Genomic DNA, 16,595 nt, shown 5'->3' with positions numbered 1-16,595 from the left:
CCCAGCCGGGGCACCCCCGTTGAGCTCCTTCACCCCACAGGTGCCCATGAGGACACCATGCGGGTTGACGTGCAGTCCATGGACACCTCAGCACAGGTAGGTCCCCCACCCACCCAAGGAGGGGGGAACATATGGGGGGCACCATCACCCCTCTCATGGACTCACAATGTGACACCCTCCCCTCAAAAAATCCCCCCCAGGTTCACATCCAGAGGCCGGAGAGGATCACCACGCAGCTCTGAGCAGGGAGGGGGGGACACCAGGATGCTACCCCCCCCCAAGGGACCCACACAGCACTTTGGGATACCCCCCCTGCTTTTGGGGGGGGGTCATGACCTCAAGTTGGGGATCGTGGTCCTCCCTTTTAGGGTCACGACCCCCACCCTTCCTGTAGCATTTCATTTGGCCCCCACCTCTGCTTGCACATACTGGTCCCGGCCTTGCTCTCCTGGTGATGACCTCACTTTGGGGGGCCATGACGTCATTTCCAGGGTGTTTCCCCCCCCACAGGTCCCTTTAAGGGTCAGGATCCCCCCTTCCCCCTGCATAGTTCTGGACCCCTTCCAATTCAAATAAATAACTGTCAAGTCACTGGTGTCACTAGTTTGTACGGGGATGGCCGGACCTGCTCCAATTCCCCAGAAATAACTACCCAGTCGCTGGTGGCACTGGTATGTACTGGGATGACTCCAGCATGCCTGGGGCTGTTAATTCCTTGCCCTGGGGCAGCCCGAGGTGAGGATGCGTGGCTCCTCCCCGCAGAGGGGCAAAGTTCCCCACTGTCACTCCTGCCTCGGGTATGGCTCCACACCGGGATGCTGCTGGCGGCACCGCGGGGCTGGGGGGTGCCAAGATGGGGTCTTGCACCCGGGCCTTCCTCCTCCTCTTCCTCCTCCTCCTCTGCGGGGTGGCAGCAGGTGAGTGCAGCCCAGACAGGGGGCACCGAAACGCAGCCGTGGGGGGGTGGGAGGGGGTGGCCTCCCCTGGGGCATCTCCTCGGAGTGTGTTGGAGAGGCTGAGGGTGGAATCGGCCTCCACAGCCCGAGGTGGCACCGTCCTGGCGGGGATGGGGACAGGAACAGTGGGGACAGGGATGGAGACAAGGACGGGGACAAGGACATTGGGGACGGGGAGGGGGACACCACACAACTCCCTTCCCTGGGGTGCCGGCAGTGACAAAGGGAAGTGGAGGCCAAGAATTTGTCCTCCCGGCTGTCTGTCCTCACGTGAAGCTCCCGAGGTGCCAGCGTGCGTCCTCACCCCACCGCGCCTTGCACACCCCACGGGTGTGTGAATGGGCACGGGGAGGGCGTGGGGAGAAAGTGAAAGGGAGGCAGAAGGTGGAGGGGTGAGGACACAGGGAAGGAAGGACAGGGCAAAGGGAAAGTTGGAGGGCAAGGTGGGGCTGCTGCAGGGGGCAGAGGGTGGGCAGCTCACGTGGGAGGGTGACTGGGAGGAGAGGCGAGAAACTGGACTGCGAGGAAGGGAAGGGAACAGGGAAGTCCTCGCCCACATCTGAGAGGTGATAACGCCAGGGGGGATTTGGCTGAGCTGCGCTCATGTTGTATACAGGCACCACCTGGAGCCTGACTGGCACCACCACCACCTCGAGCCCGATCACCACCACCACCACGAGCCCGACCACCACCACTGCCTCGAGCCCAACCACCACAACCATGACCCCAACCACCGCCACCATCACCTTGAGCCCGACCACCACCACCACGAGCCGGACCACCACCACCCCCACGAGCACGACCACAACCACAGCCTCGAGCCCGAGCATCACAACCACGACCCCAACGACCACCACCACCACCTCGAGCCCAACCACCACCACCACGATGAGCCTGACAACCACCGCCACCACCTCAAGCCCGACCACCACGACCACCACCTTGAGCCCGACCACAACCACCACCACCACAAGCCCGACCACCACCACCATCACCACAAGCCCGACCACCACCACCACCTCTAGCACGACCACCACAACCACGACCCCAACCACCACAACCACCACCACCACCACCTCAAGCCCAACCACCACAACCACGACCCCAACCACCACCACCACCTCGAGCCCAACTACCACTACCACCAAGATCCCGACCACCACCACCACCTCAAGCCTGACTACCACAACCACACCCCAACCACCACAACCACCACCACCACCACCTCAAGCACGACCACCACAACCACGACCCCAACCACCACAACCACGACGAGCCCGACCACCACCACCACCACCACGAGCCCAACCACCACCACCACCATGAGCCCGACCACCACCACCACCTCGAGCACGACCACCACCACAGCCTCGAGCACGACCACCACAACCATGACCCCAACGACCACCACCACCACCTCGAGCCCAACCACCACCACCACGATGAGCCTGACAACCACCACCACCACCTCAAGCCCGACCACCACGACCACCACCTTGAGCCCGACCACCACCACCACGAGCCCGACCACCACCACCACCACCTCGAGCCCGACCACCACAACCACCACCTCGAGCCCTACCACCACTACCACCTCGAGCACGACCACAACCACAGCCTCGAGCCCGAGCACCACAACCACGACCCCAACGACCACCACCACCACATCGAGCCCAACCACCACCACCACGATGAGCCTGACAACCACCACCACCACCTCAAGCCCGACCACCACGACCACCACCTTGAGCCCGACCACCACCTCCACCACCATGAGCCCGACCACCACCACCACCTCGAGCACGACCACCACCACAGCCTCGAGCACGACCACCACAACCACGACCCCAACCACCACCACCACCACCTTGAGCCCAACCACCACCTCCACGAGCCCGACCACTACCACCACCTCGAGCATAACCACCACAACCACGACGCCAACCACCACAACCACCACCACCACCACCTCAAGCCCAACCACCACAACCACGACCCCAACCACCACAACCACCATCACCACCACCTCAAGCCCAACCACCACAACCACGACCCCAACCACCACCACAACCTCAAGCCTGACCACCACCACCACCTCAAGCACGACCACCAGCACCATCACCACCACGACCCCAACCACCACCACCACCTCGAGCCTGACCACCACCACAACCACGAGCCCGACCACCACCACCACCTCAAGCACGACCTCCACAACCACGACCCCAACCACCACCACCACCACCACCGCCACCTCGAGCCCGACCACCACAACAACGACCCCAGCCACCACCACCACCTCGAGCCGGACCACCACCACCACCATGAGCCCGACCACCACCACCACCACCTCGAGCCCGACCACCACAACCACGACCCCAACCACCACCACCACCTCGAGCCCGACCACCACCACCTCGAGCATGACCACCACAACCACGACCCCAACCACCACAACAACCACCACCACCACCTCGAGCCCAACCACCACCACCACGACCCCAACCACCACAACCACCTTGAGCCCGACCACAACCACCACAAGCCCGACAACCACGACCACCACCTTGAGCCCAACTACCACCACCGTGAGCCCGACCACCACAACCATGACCCCAACCACCACCACCACCGCAGCCTCGAGCCCGACCACCACAACCACGACCCCAACCACCACTACCACCTCGAACCCGACCACCACCACCACCTCGAGCCCGACCACCACCACCACCACCTCGAGCCCGACCACCACAACCACGACCCCAACCACCACAACCACCACCACCACCTCGAGCCCGACCACCACAACCACGACCCCAACCACCACCACAACCTCAAGCCCGACCACCACCACCACAAGCCCAACCACCACCACCATGAGCCTGACCACCACCACCACCTTGAGCCCGACCACAACCACCACAAGCCCGACAACCACCACCACCACCTCGAGCCCGACCACCACCACCACGACCACCTCGAGCCCGACCACCACCACCATGACCCCAACCACCACCACCACCTTGAGCCCGACCACCACAACTACGACCCCAACCACCACCACGACCTCGAGCCCGACCACCACCACCACCACGAGCCCGACCACCACCACCACCACCTTGAGCCCGACCACCACAACCACGACCCCAACCACCACTACCACCTCGAACCCGACCACCACCACCACCTCGAGCCTGACCACCACAACCACCACCTCGAGCCTGACCACCACAACCACGACCCCAACCACCACAACCACCACCACCACCACCTCGAGCCCGACCACCACAACCACGACCCCAACCACCACCACCACCTTGAGCCCGACCACCATAACCACGACCCCAACCACCACAACCACCACCACCACCACCTCGAGACCGACCACCACAACCACGACCCCAGCCACCACCACAACCTCAAGCCCGACCACCACCACCACAAGCCCAACCACCACCACCATGAGCCCGACCACCACCACCACCTTGAGCCCGACCACAACCACCACAAGCCCGACAACCACCACCACCACCTCGAGCCCGACCACCACCACCACGACCACCTCGAGCCCGACCACCACCACCACGACCCCAACCACCACCACCACCTTGAGCCCGACCACCACAACTACGACCCCAACCACCACCACGACCTCGAGCCCGACCACCACCACCACCACGAGCCCGACCACCACCACCACCACCAGCCCGACCACCACCGCCACCTCGAGCCCGACCACCACCACCACCACCACCTCGAGCCCGACCACCACCACAACCACGACCCCAACCACCACAACCACCACCACCACCACCTCGAGCCCGACCACCACAACCACGACCCCAACCACCACCACCACCTTGAGCCCGACCACAACCACCACGAGCCCGACCACCACCACCACCACCTTGAGCCCGACCACCACAACCACGACCCCAGCCACCACCACCACGTTGAGACCGACCACCACCACCACCACGAGCCCAACCACCACTGCCACTACTCGCTCAACCACCACCACCGCTACCACCTCGAGCCCAACCACCACCACCACTACTCGCTCCACCACCACCACGACCACCACCCCAGGTATCACCCCTCCCACCTTTGGCTGCCACCAGGGCAGGTTCCTCAGCCTGCACCTCCCTGCCACACCTCAGCTCGTCTTTTCTAGGGGTCTGTGAAAATGGAGGCACTTGGGTCAATGGCCAATGCGTGTGCCCCCCGGGATATACAGGCAACACCTGCAGTTACGGCGAGAGCAGTATTGAGACCAAAGCTGGTAAGGAGCCGTCTGCGCCCACCTTCAGACCACGGGAGGGCAAATCTTCTGGGAAGAACCAGGAGGGGGGCTTCCTCACGGGGAGGGCATTGTTTCTGAGCAGGGCACGAACACGCAGCACCCTAAGGTGTTGCCTGTGAGTTTTCTAACCATGGCGTTATCATGGAGCACCCAACGTTGTGGGCAAGGTGTTTCCCAATAAGCACAAGGTCCTACAGCACCCAAAGGTGGGGGTAAGAAGTTCCCCAAACACCACAAGGTCCCACAGCACCCAAAGGCGCAAGGAGAAGCATGGGACAGGGGACCACAGCTGAGGTTCAAACAGTGGCAGCCATGGATCAGGTCCCCCCCTTAGCACAGCTCCAGAGGACTGGGGGCCTGCCCTTAAATGCCCCCCCTTGCAGCAATAAGCAGAGGCTGGAGGGCCCAGGTGAGGCCGGTTGGGGCCGCTAAGGCTTGTTAGAGCCCTGCAGGGCTCAGCAGCAATGCCCAGGGTGCTGGGGTTGTCGTCTCCTGCTCCTGAGTCACATCTCCTGCTTTCCCCCAAAGAGACCAACGTGTCCGTGAGTGTGGAGCTGCGGGTCACCAACCAGGAGTTCTCTGAGGACCTCCGAAACAAAAGCTCCAACACCTACCAGAACTTTGTCCGCAGCTTCACCCAGCAGGTGAGACACTGTTCGTTCCCCCATGGGGTCTTCTCTGTCCTTGTTAGGGGTGTGCTTGTTTGTGGGATCCCCGAGGTGGGGAAGGAACATGAGAGGGAAGGGAGTGGGGCCCTGATACCCAGCCTGCAGCCTCCTTCTCTTCCAGATGGACGTCTTCTACCGCAACATTGAGGGCTACCAGGGCATCGAGATCCTGAGTCTGTCGTGAGTGTTGGGGTGCTGGCCTCTGGGAGAGGGTTTTGGGGTGCTCGGACTGCCATTGGGGTGTTCCAGTGGGCATTGGGGTGCTCCAACTGGCCTCATGCTGGTCAATGATGAGGACACATTGGGATGCTCCAACTGGCATTGGGGGTGCACCAACGGCCATTGGGGTGTTCCCTCAGGAACGGCAGCATCATGGTGGATCACGCCGTCATCGTCGCTCTGCTGGTGACCGCCGATACCACGGAGAAGATCAATAATGTCACCAAGAATGTGAAGGAGGAGATTGTCCAAGCAGCGGCCCATCAGGAAAACTGCACTGACAACAGTGAGCCTCTGCCCCCCAGGGACAGGGTTGGGGTCCCCAGAGATGGGGTTGGGGCCCTCCATGACAGGGTTGGGGCCCTTGGGACCCCTTCGGGCCTAGGCCTTGGGGGCATGGTTGGAGTCTTCCGAGGATAGGGTTGGGGCCCTGGGGAACCATTCGGGCCTGGCCTTGGGGACAAGGTTGTGGCCTCTGGGGACAGGCTTGGGGCCCTTTGAACAGGGTTGGGGCATCCTGGACATGGTTGAGGCCCTGGGGATCCATTCAGGCCTAGGCCTGGGGCAGAGTTGGGGCCTCTGGGGACAGGACTGGGGCCCTTGGGACCCCTGAGGCCTAGGAGCTCTTCCACACGGCCTCTCCCTCTCCTTCCCAGGCAGCTTCTGCTTCAATGCCTCTGAAGTGACGATCACCCAACCCTCGTTTGAGTTCAATGCAACGGGTGAGCCCGCGGAGTGGGTTGTTTGGAGTAAACCATGGGTGGGGGTCCAGGGGCATCTCCCCCTGGCCAACCCCCATCCCCTCCACAGCATTTTGCCGCCAGGTCGCACCCAAGGGCTTCGAGGACTTCTACTACCCCAACACCACCAAAAGCGGCCTCAGCTGTGTGTCCAACTGCTCGGCCAACACCGCCGGCACCATCGACTGCAACGAGGGGCAGTGCCAGCTCACCCTGAGTGGCCCCCAGTGCTTGTAAGGACCATGGGGACACCCCCAGGGACACCTCCAGTGCCCTGACGGGTGCTCTTGGCCCCACCAAAGGACCAGGGGCCAGGCTGGGGTTCTCGGCACTGCGCTCAGCCCCACATCTCCTCCCCACAGCTGCCGTGAGACCAACCTCTACTGGTACCAGGGCAATCGGTGCAAGAGCCGGGTCAGCAAGATGGCCGTGGGCATGGGCCTGGCCGTGGCAGCCTTGTGCTTGGTCATCTTCATCCTCGCTGCCTTCCTCTTCAGGGCCAAGAGGCTGAAGTTTTCAGACAGGTGGGGAAACCCCGGGGGGTGGGGAGGGGAGGCAGTAGGCACGGGAGGACCTCCACAAGTAGAGGCCCTCCTCTGTCCATGGAGGTCCTCCATGGAGTCTCCAGTTGTAGAGTCTCCATTCATGGAAGTCCTCAAGTGCACCCATCCATGGTGCTTGACCCCACCTCTGGTAGTCCTGATGGAGTGGGGCTTGCCCTTCCCGGTGCCTCTAAGACCCCCCAGTTGCCTCCAGACCCACTCCCGATGTCACAGCCTCTATACCCCCCCAGGTTCAGCGACCTGACGGAGACCAAGGAGCAGTGCTATGAGGAAGAGGATGAAAACTGGAGCCTTCCTGGGGGCTTCACCATCCAGAATGAAGGTATGGGGTTGGGGGGGGGAGAACCCACTTATGGGATGGGGGGGCTGGTGGGACCCCCAGCCGGGGCACCCTCGTTGAGCTCCTTCACCCCACAGGTGCCCATGAGGACACCATGCGGGTTGACGTGCAGTCCATGGACACCTCAGCACAGGTAGGTCCCCCACCCACCCGAGGAGGGGGGAACATATTGGGGGGGCACCATCACCCCTCTCATGGACTCACAATGTGACTCCCCCCCTCAAAAAATCCCCCCCAGGTTCACATCCAGAGGCCGGAGAGGATCACCACGCAGCTCTGAGCAGGGAGCGGGGAACACCAGGATGCTACCCCCCCCCAAGGGACCCACACAGCACTTTGGGATACCCCCCCTGCTTTTGGGGGGGGGTCATGACCTCAAGTTGGGGATCGTGGCCCTCCCTTTTAGGGTCACGACCCCCACCCTTCCTGTAGCACTTCATTTGGCCCCCACCTCTGCTTGCACATACTGGTCCCGGCCTTGCTCTCCTGGTGATGACCTCACTTTGGGGGGCCATGATGTCATTTCCAGGGTGTTCCCCCCCCCCCCAGGTCCCTTTAAGGGTCAGGATCCCCCCTTCCCCCTGCATAGGGCTGGACCCTTTCCAATTCAAATAAATAACTGTCAAGTCACTGGTGTCACTGGTTTGTATGGGGATGGCCGGACCTGCTCCAATTCCCCAGAAATAACTACCCAGTCGCTGATGGCACTGGTTTGTACTGGGATGGCTCCAGCATGCCTGGGGCTGTTAATTCCTTGCCCTGGGGCAGCCCGAGGTGAGGATGCGTGGCTCCTCCCCGCAGAGGGGCAAAGTTCCCCACTGTTACTCCTGCCTCGGGCATGGCTCCACACCGGGATGCTGCTGGCGGCACCGCGGGGCTGGGGGGTGCCAAGATGGGGTCTTGCACCCGGACCTTCCTCCTCCTCTTCCTCCTCCTCCTCTACGGGGTGGCAGCGGGTGAGTGCAGCCCAGGCAGGGGGCACCGAAACACAGCCGTGGGGGGTGGGAAGGGGGCAGCCTCCCCTGAGGCATTCTGTTGGGGTGTGTTGGGGATGCTCAGGGAAAATCAGCCTCCACAGCCCGAGGTGACACCATACTGGCGGGGATGGGGACAGGAACAGTGGGGACAGGGATGGAGACAAGGACGGGGACAAGGACATTGGGGACGGGGAGGGGGACACCACACAACTCCCTTCCCTGGGGTGCCGGCAGTGACAAGGGGGAGTGGAGGCCAAGAATTTGTCCTCCCGGCTGTCTGTCCTCACGTGAAGCTCCCGAGGTGCCGGCGTGCGCCCTCACCCCACCGCGCCTTGCACACCCCACGGGTGTGTGAATGGGCACAGGGAGGGCGTGGGGAGAAAGTGAAAGGGAGGCAGAAGGTGGAGGCGTGAGGACACAGGGAAGGAAGGACGGGGAAAAGGGAAAGTTGGAGGGCAAGGTGGGGCTGCTGCAGGGGGCAAAGTGCAGGCAGCTCACGTGGGAGGGTGACCGGGAGGAGAGGCGAGAAACTGGACTGCGAGGAAGGGAAGGGAACAGGGAAGTCCTCGCCCACATCTGAGAGGTGATAACGCCAGGGAGGATTTGGTTGAGCTGCGCTCATGTTGTATGCAGGCACCACCCAGAGCACAGACAAAACCACCACCACCTCGAGCCCAACCACCACCACCTTGAGCCCGACCACCACCACCACCACGAGCCCGACCACCACCACCGCCTCGAGCCCAACCACGACAACCATGACCCCAACCACCACAACCACCACCACCACCACCTCGAGCACGACCACCACAAACACGACCCCAACCACCACAATCACCACCACCACCTCAAGCACGACCGCCACCACCACCACCTCGAGCCCGACCACCACCACCACGACCACAACCACTTCAAGCCCGAACACCACCACAAGCCCGACCACCACCACCACCAGCTTAAGCCCAACCACCACCACCACCACCACGAGCCTGACCACCACCACCACCACAAGCCCGACCACCACCACCACAACCACTTCAAGCCCGAACACCACCACAAGCCCGACCACCACCACCACCACCTTAAGCCCAACCATCACCACCACCACCACAAGCCCGACCACCACCACCACCACCACCACCACCACAAGCCCAACCACGACCACCTCAAGCCCGACCACCACCACCACCTCGAGCCCGACAACCACCACCACCACCACAACTACTTCGAGCCTGACCACCAGCACCACCACAAGCCCAACCACCACCACCACCTCGAGCCCGACCACCACTACCACCACCACCTCGAGCATGACCACCACCACCTCAAGCCCAACCACCACCACCACCTCGAGCCCGACCACCACCACCACAACCACCACCACCACCACCACCTTGAGCCCGACCACCACCACCACCTCAAGCCCGACCACCACCACCTCAAGTCCAACCACCATCACCATGATCCCAACCACCACCACCACAAGCCCAACCACCACCACCACCTCGAGCCCGACCACCACCACCACCTTGAGCCCGACCACCACCACCACCACAAGCCCGACCACCACCACCACCACCTCGAGCCCGACCACCACCACTACCACCACCTTGAGCCAGACCACCACCACCACCACCTTGAGCCCGACCACCACCACCACAACCACCTCGAGCCCAACCACCACCACCACCACCACCACCATGAGCCCGACCACCACCACCACCAGCGCAAGCCCGACCACCACAACCACCACCACCTTGAGCCCGACCACCACCGCCACCACCACGAGCCCGACCACCACCACTTTGAGCCTGACCACCACCACCATCACCTCCAGACCGACCACCACCAGCACCTCGAGCCCAAACACCACCACCACCACCTTGAGCCCGAACACCACCACCTTGAGCCCGAACACCACCACCACCACTACCACCTCGAGCCCGACCACCACTACCACTACTCGCTCCACCACCACCACGACCACCACCACCACCCCAGGTATCACCCCTCCCACCTTTGGCTGCCACCAGGGCAGGTTTCTCGACTTAAAACTCCCAGCCCCACCTCACCTGGTCTTTTCTAGGGGTCTGTGAAAATGGAGGCACTTGGGTCAACGGCCAATGCGTGTGCCCCCCAGGATACACGGGCAACACCTGCAGTTACGGCGAGAGCAGCATCGAGACTAAAGCCGGTAGGGAGCCATCTGCGCCCACCTCCAGACCACGGGGTGGGGGTGGGGGGGAAATCTTCTGGGAAGAACCAGGAGGGGGGCTTCCTCATGGGGAGGACATGGTCTCTGAGCAGGGCACGAACACGCAGCACCCTAAGGTGTTGACAGTGAGTTTTCTAACCATGGTGCTATCATGGAGCACCCAACGTTGTGGGCAAGGTGTTTCCCAATAAGCACAAGGTCCTACAGCACCAAAAGTGGGGGTAAGAAGTTCCCCAAACACCACAAGGTCCCACAGCACCCAAAGGCGCAAGGAGAAGCATGGGGCAGGAGACCACAGCTGAGGTCCAAACAGTGGCAGCCAAAGATCAGGTCCCCCCTTAGCACAGCTCCAGAGGACTTCGGGCCTGCCCTTAAATGCTCCCTCTGCAGCAATAAGCAGAGGCTGGAGGGCCCAGGTGAGGCCGGTTGGGGCCACTAAGGCTTGTTAGTGCCATGTGGGGCTTGGGAACAATGCCCATGGTCATGCTGGGGTTGTCTTCTGCTCCTGAGTCCCATCTCCTGCCTTCCCCCAAAGAGACCAATGTGTCCGTGAGTGTGGAGCTGCGGGTCACCAACCAGGAGTTCTCTGAGGACCTCCGAAACAAAAGCTCCAACACCTACCAGAACTTCGTCCGCAGCTTCACCCAGCAGGTGAGACAATGCTAGTTCCCCCATGGGGTCTTCTCCGTCCTTGTTAGGGGTGTGCTTGTTTGTGGGATCCCCGAGGTGGGGAAGGAACATGAGAGGGAAGGGAGTGGGGCCCTGATACCCAGTCTGCAGCCTCCTTCTCTTCCAGATGGACGTCTTCTACCGCAACATTGAAGGCTACCAGGGCATCGAGATCCTGAGTCTGTCGTGAGTGTTGGGGTGCTGGCCTCTGGGAGAGGGTTTTGGGGTGCTCGGACTACCATTGGGGTGTTCCAGTGGGCATTGGGGTGCTCCAAGAGGCATTGGGGTGCTCCAACTGGCCTCATGCTGGTCAATGATCAGGAGACATTGGGATGTTCCAACTGGCATTGGGGGTGCACCAACGGCCATTGGGGTGTTCCCTCAGGAACGGCAGCATCATGGTGGATCACGCCGTCATCGTCACTCTGCTGGTGACCGCCGATACCACGGAGAAGATCAATAATGTCACCAAGAATGTGAAGGAGGAGATTGTCCAAGCAGCGGCCCATCAGAAAAACTGCACTGACAACAGTGAGCCTCTGCTCCCCCAGGGACAGGGTTGGGGTCCCCAGGGATGGGGTTAGGGCCCTCCATGATGGGATTGGAGCCCTCTGTCATGGTGTTGTGCCCTCCATGACAGGGTTGGGGCCCTTGGGACCCCTTCGGGCCTAATCCTTTGGGGCATGGTTGGAGTCTTCTGAGGATAGGGTTGGGGCCCTGGGGAACCATTCGGGCCTGGCCTTGGGGACAAGGTTGTGGCCTCTGGGGACAAGCTTGGGGCCCTTTGGACAGGGTTGGGGCATCCTGGAAATGGCTGAGGCCCTGGGGATCCATTCAGGCCTAGGCCTGGGGCAGAGTTGGGGCCTCCGGGGACAGGACTGGGGCCCTTGGGACCCCTGAGGCCTAGGAGCTCTTCCACACGGCCTCTCCCTCTCCTTCCCAGGCAGCTTCTGCTTCAACGCCTCTGAAGTGACGATCACCCAACCCTCGTTTGAGTTCAATGCAACGGGTGAGCCCGCGGAGTGGGTTGTTTGGAGTAAACCATGGACGGGGGTCCAGAGGCATCTCCCCCTGGCCAACCCCCGTTCCCTTCGCAGCGTATTGCCGCCAGGTCGCACCCAAGGGCTTCGAGGACTTCTACTACCCCAACACCACCAAAAGCGGCCTCAGCTGCGTGTCCAACTGCTCGGCCAACACCGCCGGCACCATCGACTGCAACGAGGGGCAGTGCCAGCTCACCCTGAGTGGCCCCCAGTGCTTGTAAGGACCATGGGGACACCCCCAGGGACACCTCCAGTGCCCTGACGGGTGCTCTTGGCCCTACCAAAGGACCAGGGGCTGGGGTGAGGGTCTCGGCACCGTGCTCAGCCTCTCATCTCCTCCCCACAGCTGCCGTGAGACCAACCTCTACTGGTACCAGGGCAATCGGTGCAAGAGCCGGGTCAGCAAGATGACCGTGGGTCTGAGCGTGGCCGTGGCAGCCTTGTGCTTGGTCATCCTCGTTCTCACCATCTTCCTCTTCAGGGCCAAGAGGCCAAAGTCATCTGAGAGGTGGGGGGATCCTGCAGAATTGGGGGGGAGGAGGCAGTGGGCACAAGAGGGGACCTGGAGGAAGGGCTGATGGTGGGTGGTGGGTGGGGCGGGGGAGAGGCAGCTGGACAGGAAAGCCCTGGCGGTGGTTGAGATCCTCCACCTGTGGTAGACCTTCCACCCATGGTCGTGCTCCACCCATGGACGTCCTCCACCCATGGATATCCTCCATCCATGGAGTCTCCAGTTGTAGAGTTGCCATCCATGGAGGTTCTCAAGCACACCCATCTGTGCTGCTTGGCCCCATCTCTGGTGGCCCCAATGGGTAGGGGCTTGACCCTCCTGGTGCCTCCTGGATTCCCCCAGTGCCTGCTGCCCCCCCCAGTGCCTCCTGGTCCCCCCCTCCCAGTGTCACAGTCCCACGGCATCCCATCCCATTCCAGTGCCAGCGACCTGAAGGAGGACAAGGAGAACTGGTATGAGGAAATGAATGAAAGCTGGAGCCCAACCAGAGCACTTCATCATCCAAAATGAAGGTACGATGGGGTGAAGGGGGGGGAGGGGTGGGAGGGACCCCCGCACCCGGGACACCCCCATGGAGCTCCATTATACAATGTGGGTTGACCTGAAGTCCATGGACACCTCGGTAAAAGTGGGTCCCCTCACCCCCCCGGGGGGGGGGGGGGGGCACAGGTGGAGGAACCCGGGGGGGGGGGGATCACATGACCTCCATCCCCACTCACAGCCTCACCATGTGATCCCCTCCCCCCCAAAAAAAAATACCCCCCTCCAGGTCCAAATGCAGAGGCCAGAGAGGATCGCCACGCAGCTCTGAGCAAGGAGGGGAGGACACCAGGAGGCTGCCCCCCCGCCCAGGGACCCGCACAGCACTGTGGGATACCCTCCCTACTTTTGGGGGGGTCATGACCTCAAGTTGGGGGTCGTGACCCTCCCTTTTAGAGTCATGACCCCCACCCTTCCTGTAGCACTTCATTTGGCCCCCACCTCTGCTTGCACATACAGGTCCTGGCCCTGCTCTCCTGGTGATGACACTACTTTGGGGGCCATGACCTCATTTCAGGGTTGCCCCCCCCCCCCATAGGTCACTTTAAGGGTCAGGATCCCCCCCCTCCCTCATGCATAGGGCTGGACCCCCCCCTCCAATTCCAAATAAATAACTACCAAGTCACTGGTGTCACTGGTTTGTACTGGGATGGCTCTGGCATGCACAGGGCCATTAATTCCTTGGGGAAAAGGAGGGGGGAATAGGGGAGGGGAGCGGGGGGGGGAGGGGTCCCTGGAAAAGCCCCCCCAACCTCAGCATTTCGGGGTGGTGCGTTCCCCATAAAAAAACATGGGATTTTGGGTCATTTGGGGCATTACAGTGCAGAGAATGTCTCCTGTGGATTGGGGGAGGGGGGGGGGGGGGGTGGAGGGAGGGGAGAAGATCTTGTGGGGACCCTTCCTCAAGACCCCCATGGGAAAACCCCCCACCCATGATCTCCCCCCCCATAGTCCCCTCCCCATCCTCGTTTCCCATGGGAATCTCACCCACAGGACAGCACCCACCCGGGAGCCCCACCTTATATTCCATGGGACCCCCTCCTCATTCTTGGGACCCCCTCCAGGGGACCCCCAACTCGTGTCCCATTGACCCTCCCCCTGACGCAGAGAGACCAGGACCGTTTCTCCCCTCCCCCCCCCCCCCCCCCCCCGCCCTTATAGGGCAGCTTCGGAGCCTCCTGGACTTTGCCCCCACCCACGCCTCAGCCGCTGACGTCAATGCCACCTAAGGGTGTTACGGGTGACACCGAGGCGACACCGGTGCTAATTTTAGCACAGGGCGGTGGTGCAGAAAAAGGCGGGGGGGGCCCCCACCTTGGCACGCGAGCCCTGCGTGTTCCCTCCTCCCCTCCCCGTGGGAACCATGAGGACAAGGACACAGTGCTACCATCCCCTGCCAAAGGGCGCCCCCATGGGTGCCGCCACCCAACCCCTGTCCACAGCACCCCACGGTGCTGGGTGGGGGGGGCAGGAGTCATGAGAGGTATTGGGGGGGGGTGACCCCTTCCCCAACCGTGCCCCCCCCCCCCCCCCCCCCAAGCACAAGGGACAAAGGAGACACAGGACAGGGTGTCACCATCAGGCTGGCACCTTTGGGTGATAGGCACAACTATGGACATTCTGGGGTGTTTTGGGGCTGTCGTAGGGGACATTTTGAGCTGTTCAGGTACATTTGGGGGTCTTTGTGGCTTCAGGTCCAGTTTTGGGGCCATTTGGGTGGATTTCAGGTCCAGTTTGGGGGTGTTTGAGGTCTCTGAGGCTGTTCAGGGGCATTTTGGGTTATTCCAGATCTATTCCAGGTCAATTTTGGAGTATTTCAGGTCCATTCCAGGTCCAATTTGGGGCCATTTGGGGCATTTGAGGCCATATGGGGGAATTTGGAGCCATTTGTGGATACTTTGTGGTTTGGTTTTTTTTTTCAGGTCAATTCCAGGTCCAGTCTTCAGGCTGTTTTGGGGCCATTCTGGGGCACTTTGGGGCTTTTCTATTCCAGGGCTGTCTTGAGGTCCACTTTGGGGCCATTTCAGGTCTGTTTTGGGACATTTGGGGACTGTTTGGGGATGTATGGGGACATTTAGGTGTGTTTTGTGTTCAATTTGGGGCAATTTGTGTTCATTTTTGAGGCATTTGGGGCAATTTGGGAGCACATTCACATCCTTTTCGTCTCCCAACCCCATCAGTGATGCTCCCCCATTCCTGATGTCCCCCATCTCCATCCCCATCCCTGGTGCCCCCTATCTCCATCCACCATATCCCCTGTCCCCAACGTCTCCCATTTGCTGGTGCCAAAGCCCAGGGAGCTGGCAGGACCTGTAGGGCTGGGGGGATCTGGGGCAAATCCGACTCAAATTTGAGACCTGGGGCTGGGGATTTGTGGGTTCTGGTGGCCCCCAGTGCTGGTGGAGACCCCCCAGAAGGACCCAGATGGACCCCAGCAGTTGAAGCCACAATGGGACCGTGGTTGGCCGGTTCCCACCCCGGCCCCAATATCCCTTGTGACCGTGGCTGGTGTGGGGCCGGAGGCAGCAGCAGAATTTTTATTCGGATGCACAGAATTTTTATTGGGATTGCCCACCCCTAAGTTGAATGGGCAAGCACTGGCCGGGAGTCCTGTCCCCCACTGCCAGGATCTGCAAACACAGGTGTTTCCTCCTCCTCACTGAGCAAACAAACGCACCCAGGTCCTGCCAAGCCCATTTCCAGTCACTGCTGGGCTGTCCTGGGCCACTTCCAGCTCCGCCAGGGTCCTACAGATTGCTTCCAAACATGGTTGGGTCTTCCCAGAGTATTTCCAGCCATGGCTGGGTCTTCCAGGAGCATTTCCAGACATGGTTCAGTCTTCAAAGTGCAT

At 61.7% G+C, this 16,595-nt stretch overlaps 2 protein-coding genes across 2 annotated transcripts; both read left to right on the top strand.

Annotated features, from left to right (window-relative positions):
* Positions 1–5,571: 5,571 nt before the first annotated feature.
* On the top strand, positions 5,572–6,566 carry LOC310888302 (interphotoreceptor matrix proteoglycan 1-like; the record flags this gene model as incomplete). The annotated part of the gene is made up of 4 exons (XM_083814896.1): positions 5,572–5,668; positions 5,788–5,903; positions 6,049–6,107; positions 6,287–6,566. The coding sequence occupies 4 exons, from the start codon at positions 5,572–5,574 to the stop codon at positions 6,564–6,566; spliced, it is 552 nt and encodes a 183-aa protein (XP_083671022.1).
* Positions 6,567–8,681: 2,115 nt separating this feature from the next.
* On the top strand, positions 8,682–14,267 carry LOC310888301 (mucin-3A-like; the record flags this gene model as incomplete). Its single annotated transcript, XM_083814895.1, has 10 exons — positions 8,682–8,745; positions 10,853–10,960; positions 11,517–11,632; positions 11,778–11,836; positions 12,036–12,181; positions 12,594–12,659; positions 12,748–12,910; positions 13,040–13,201; positions 13,624–13,716; positions 13,974–14,267. 9 exons carry the CDS (start codon positions 8,682–8,684, stop codon positions 13,712–13,714), a joined length of 975 nt encoding a protein of 324 aa, XP_083671021.1. The 3' UTR covers positions 13,715–13,716; positions 13,974–14,267.
* Positions 14,268–16,595: the final 2,328 nt, after the last annotated feature.

Source organism: Anser anser (genome assembly GCF_964211835.1).
Source record: "Anser anser genome assembly, chromosome: 33".
NCBI classification, from domain to species: domain Eukaryota; kingdom Metazoa; phylum Chordata; class Aves; order Anseriformes; family Anatidae; genus Anser; species Anser anser.
Note: the sequence above shows the minus strand (reverse complement) of the source record. Positions and strands in the feature narration are given on the sequence as shown.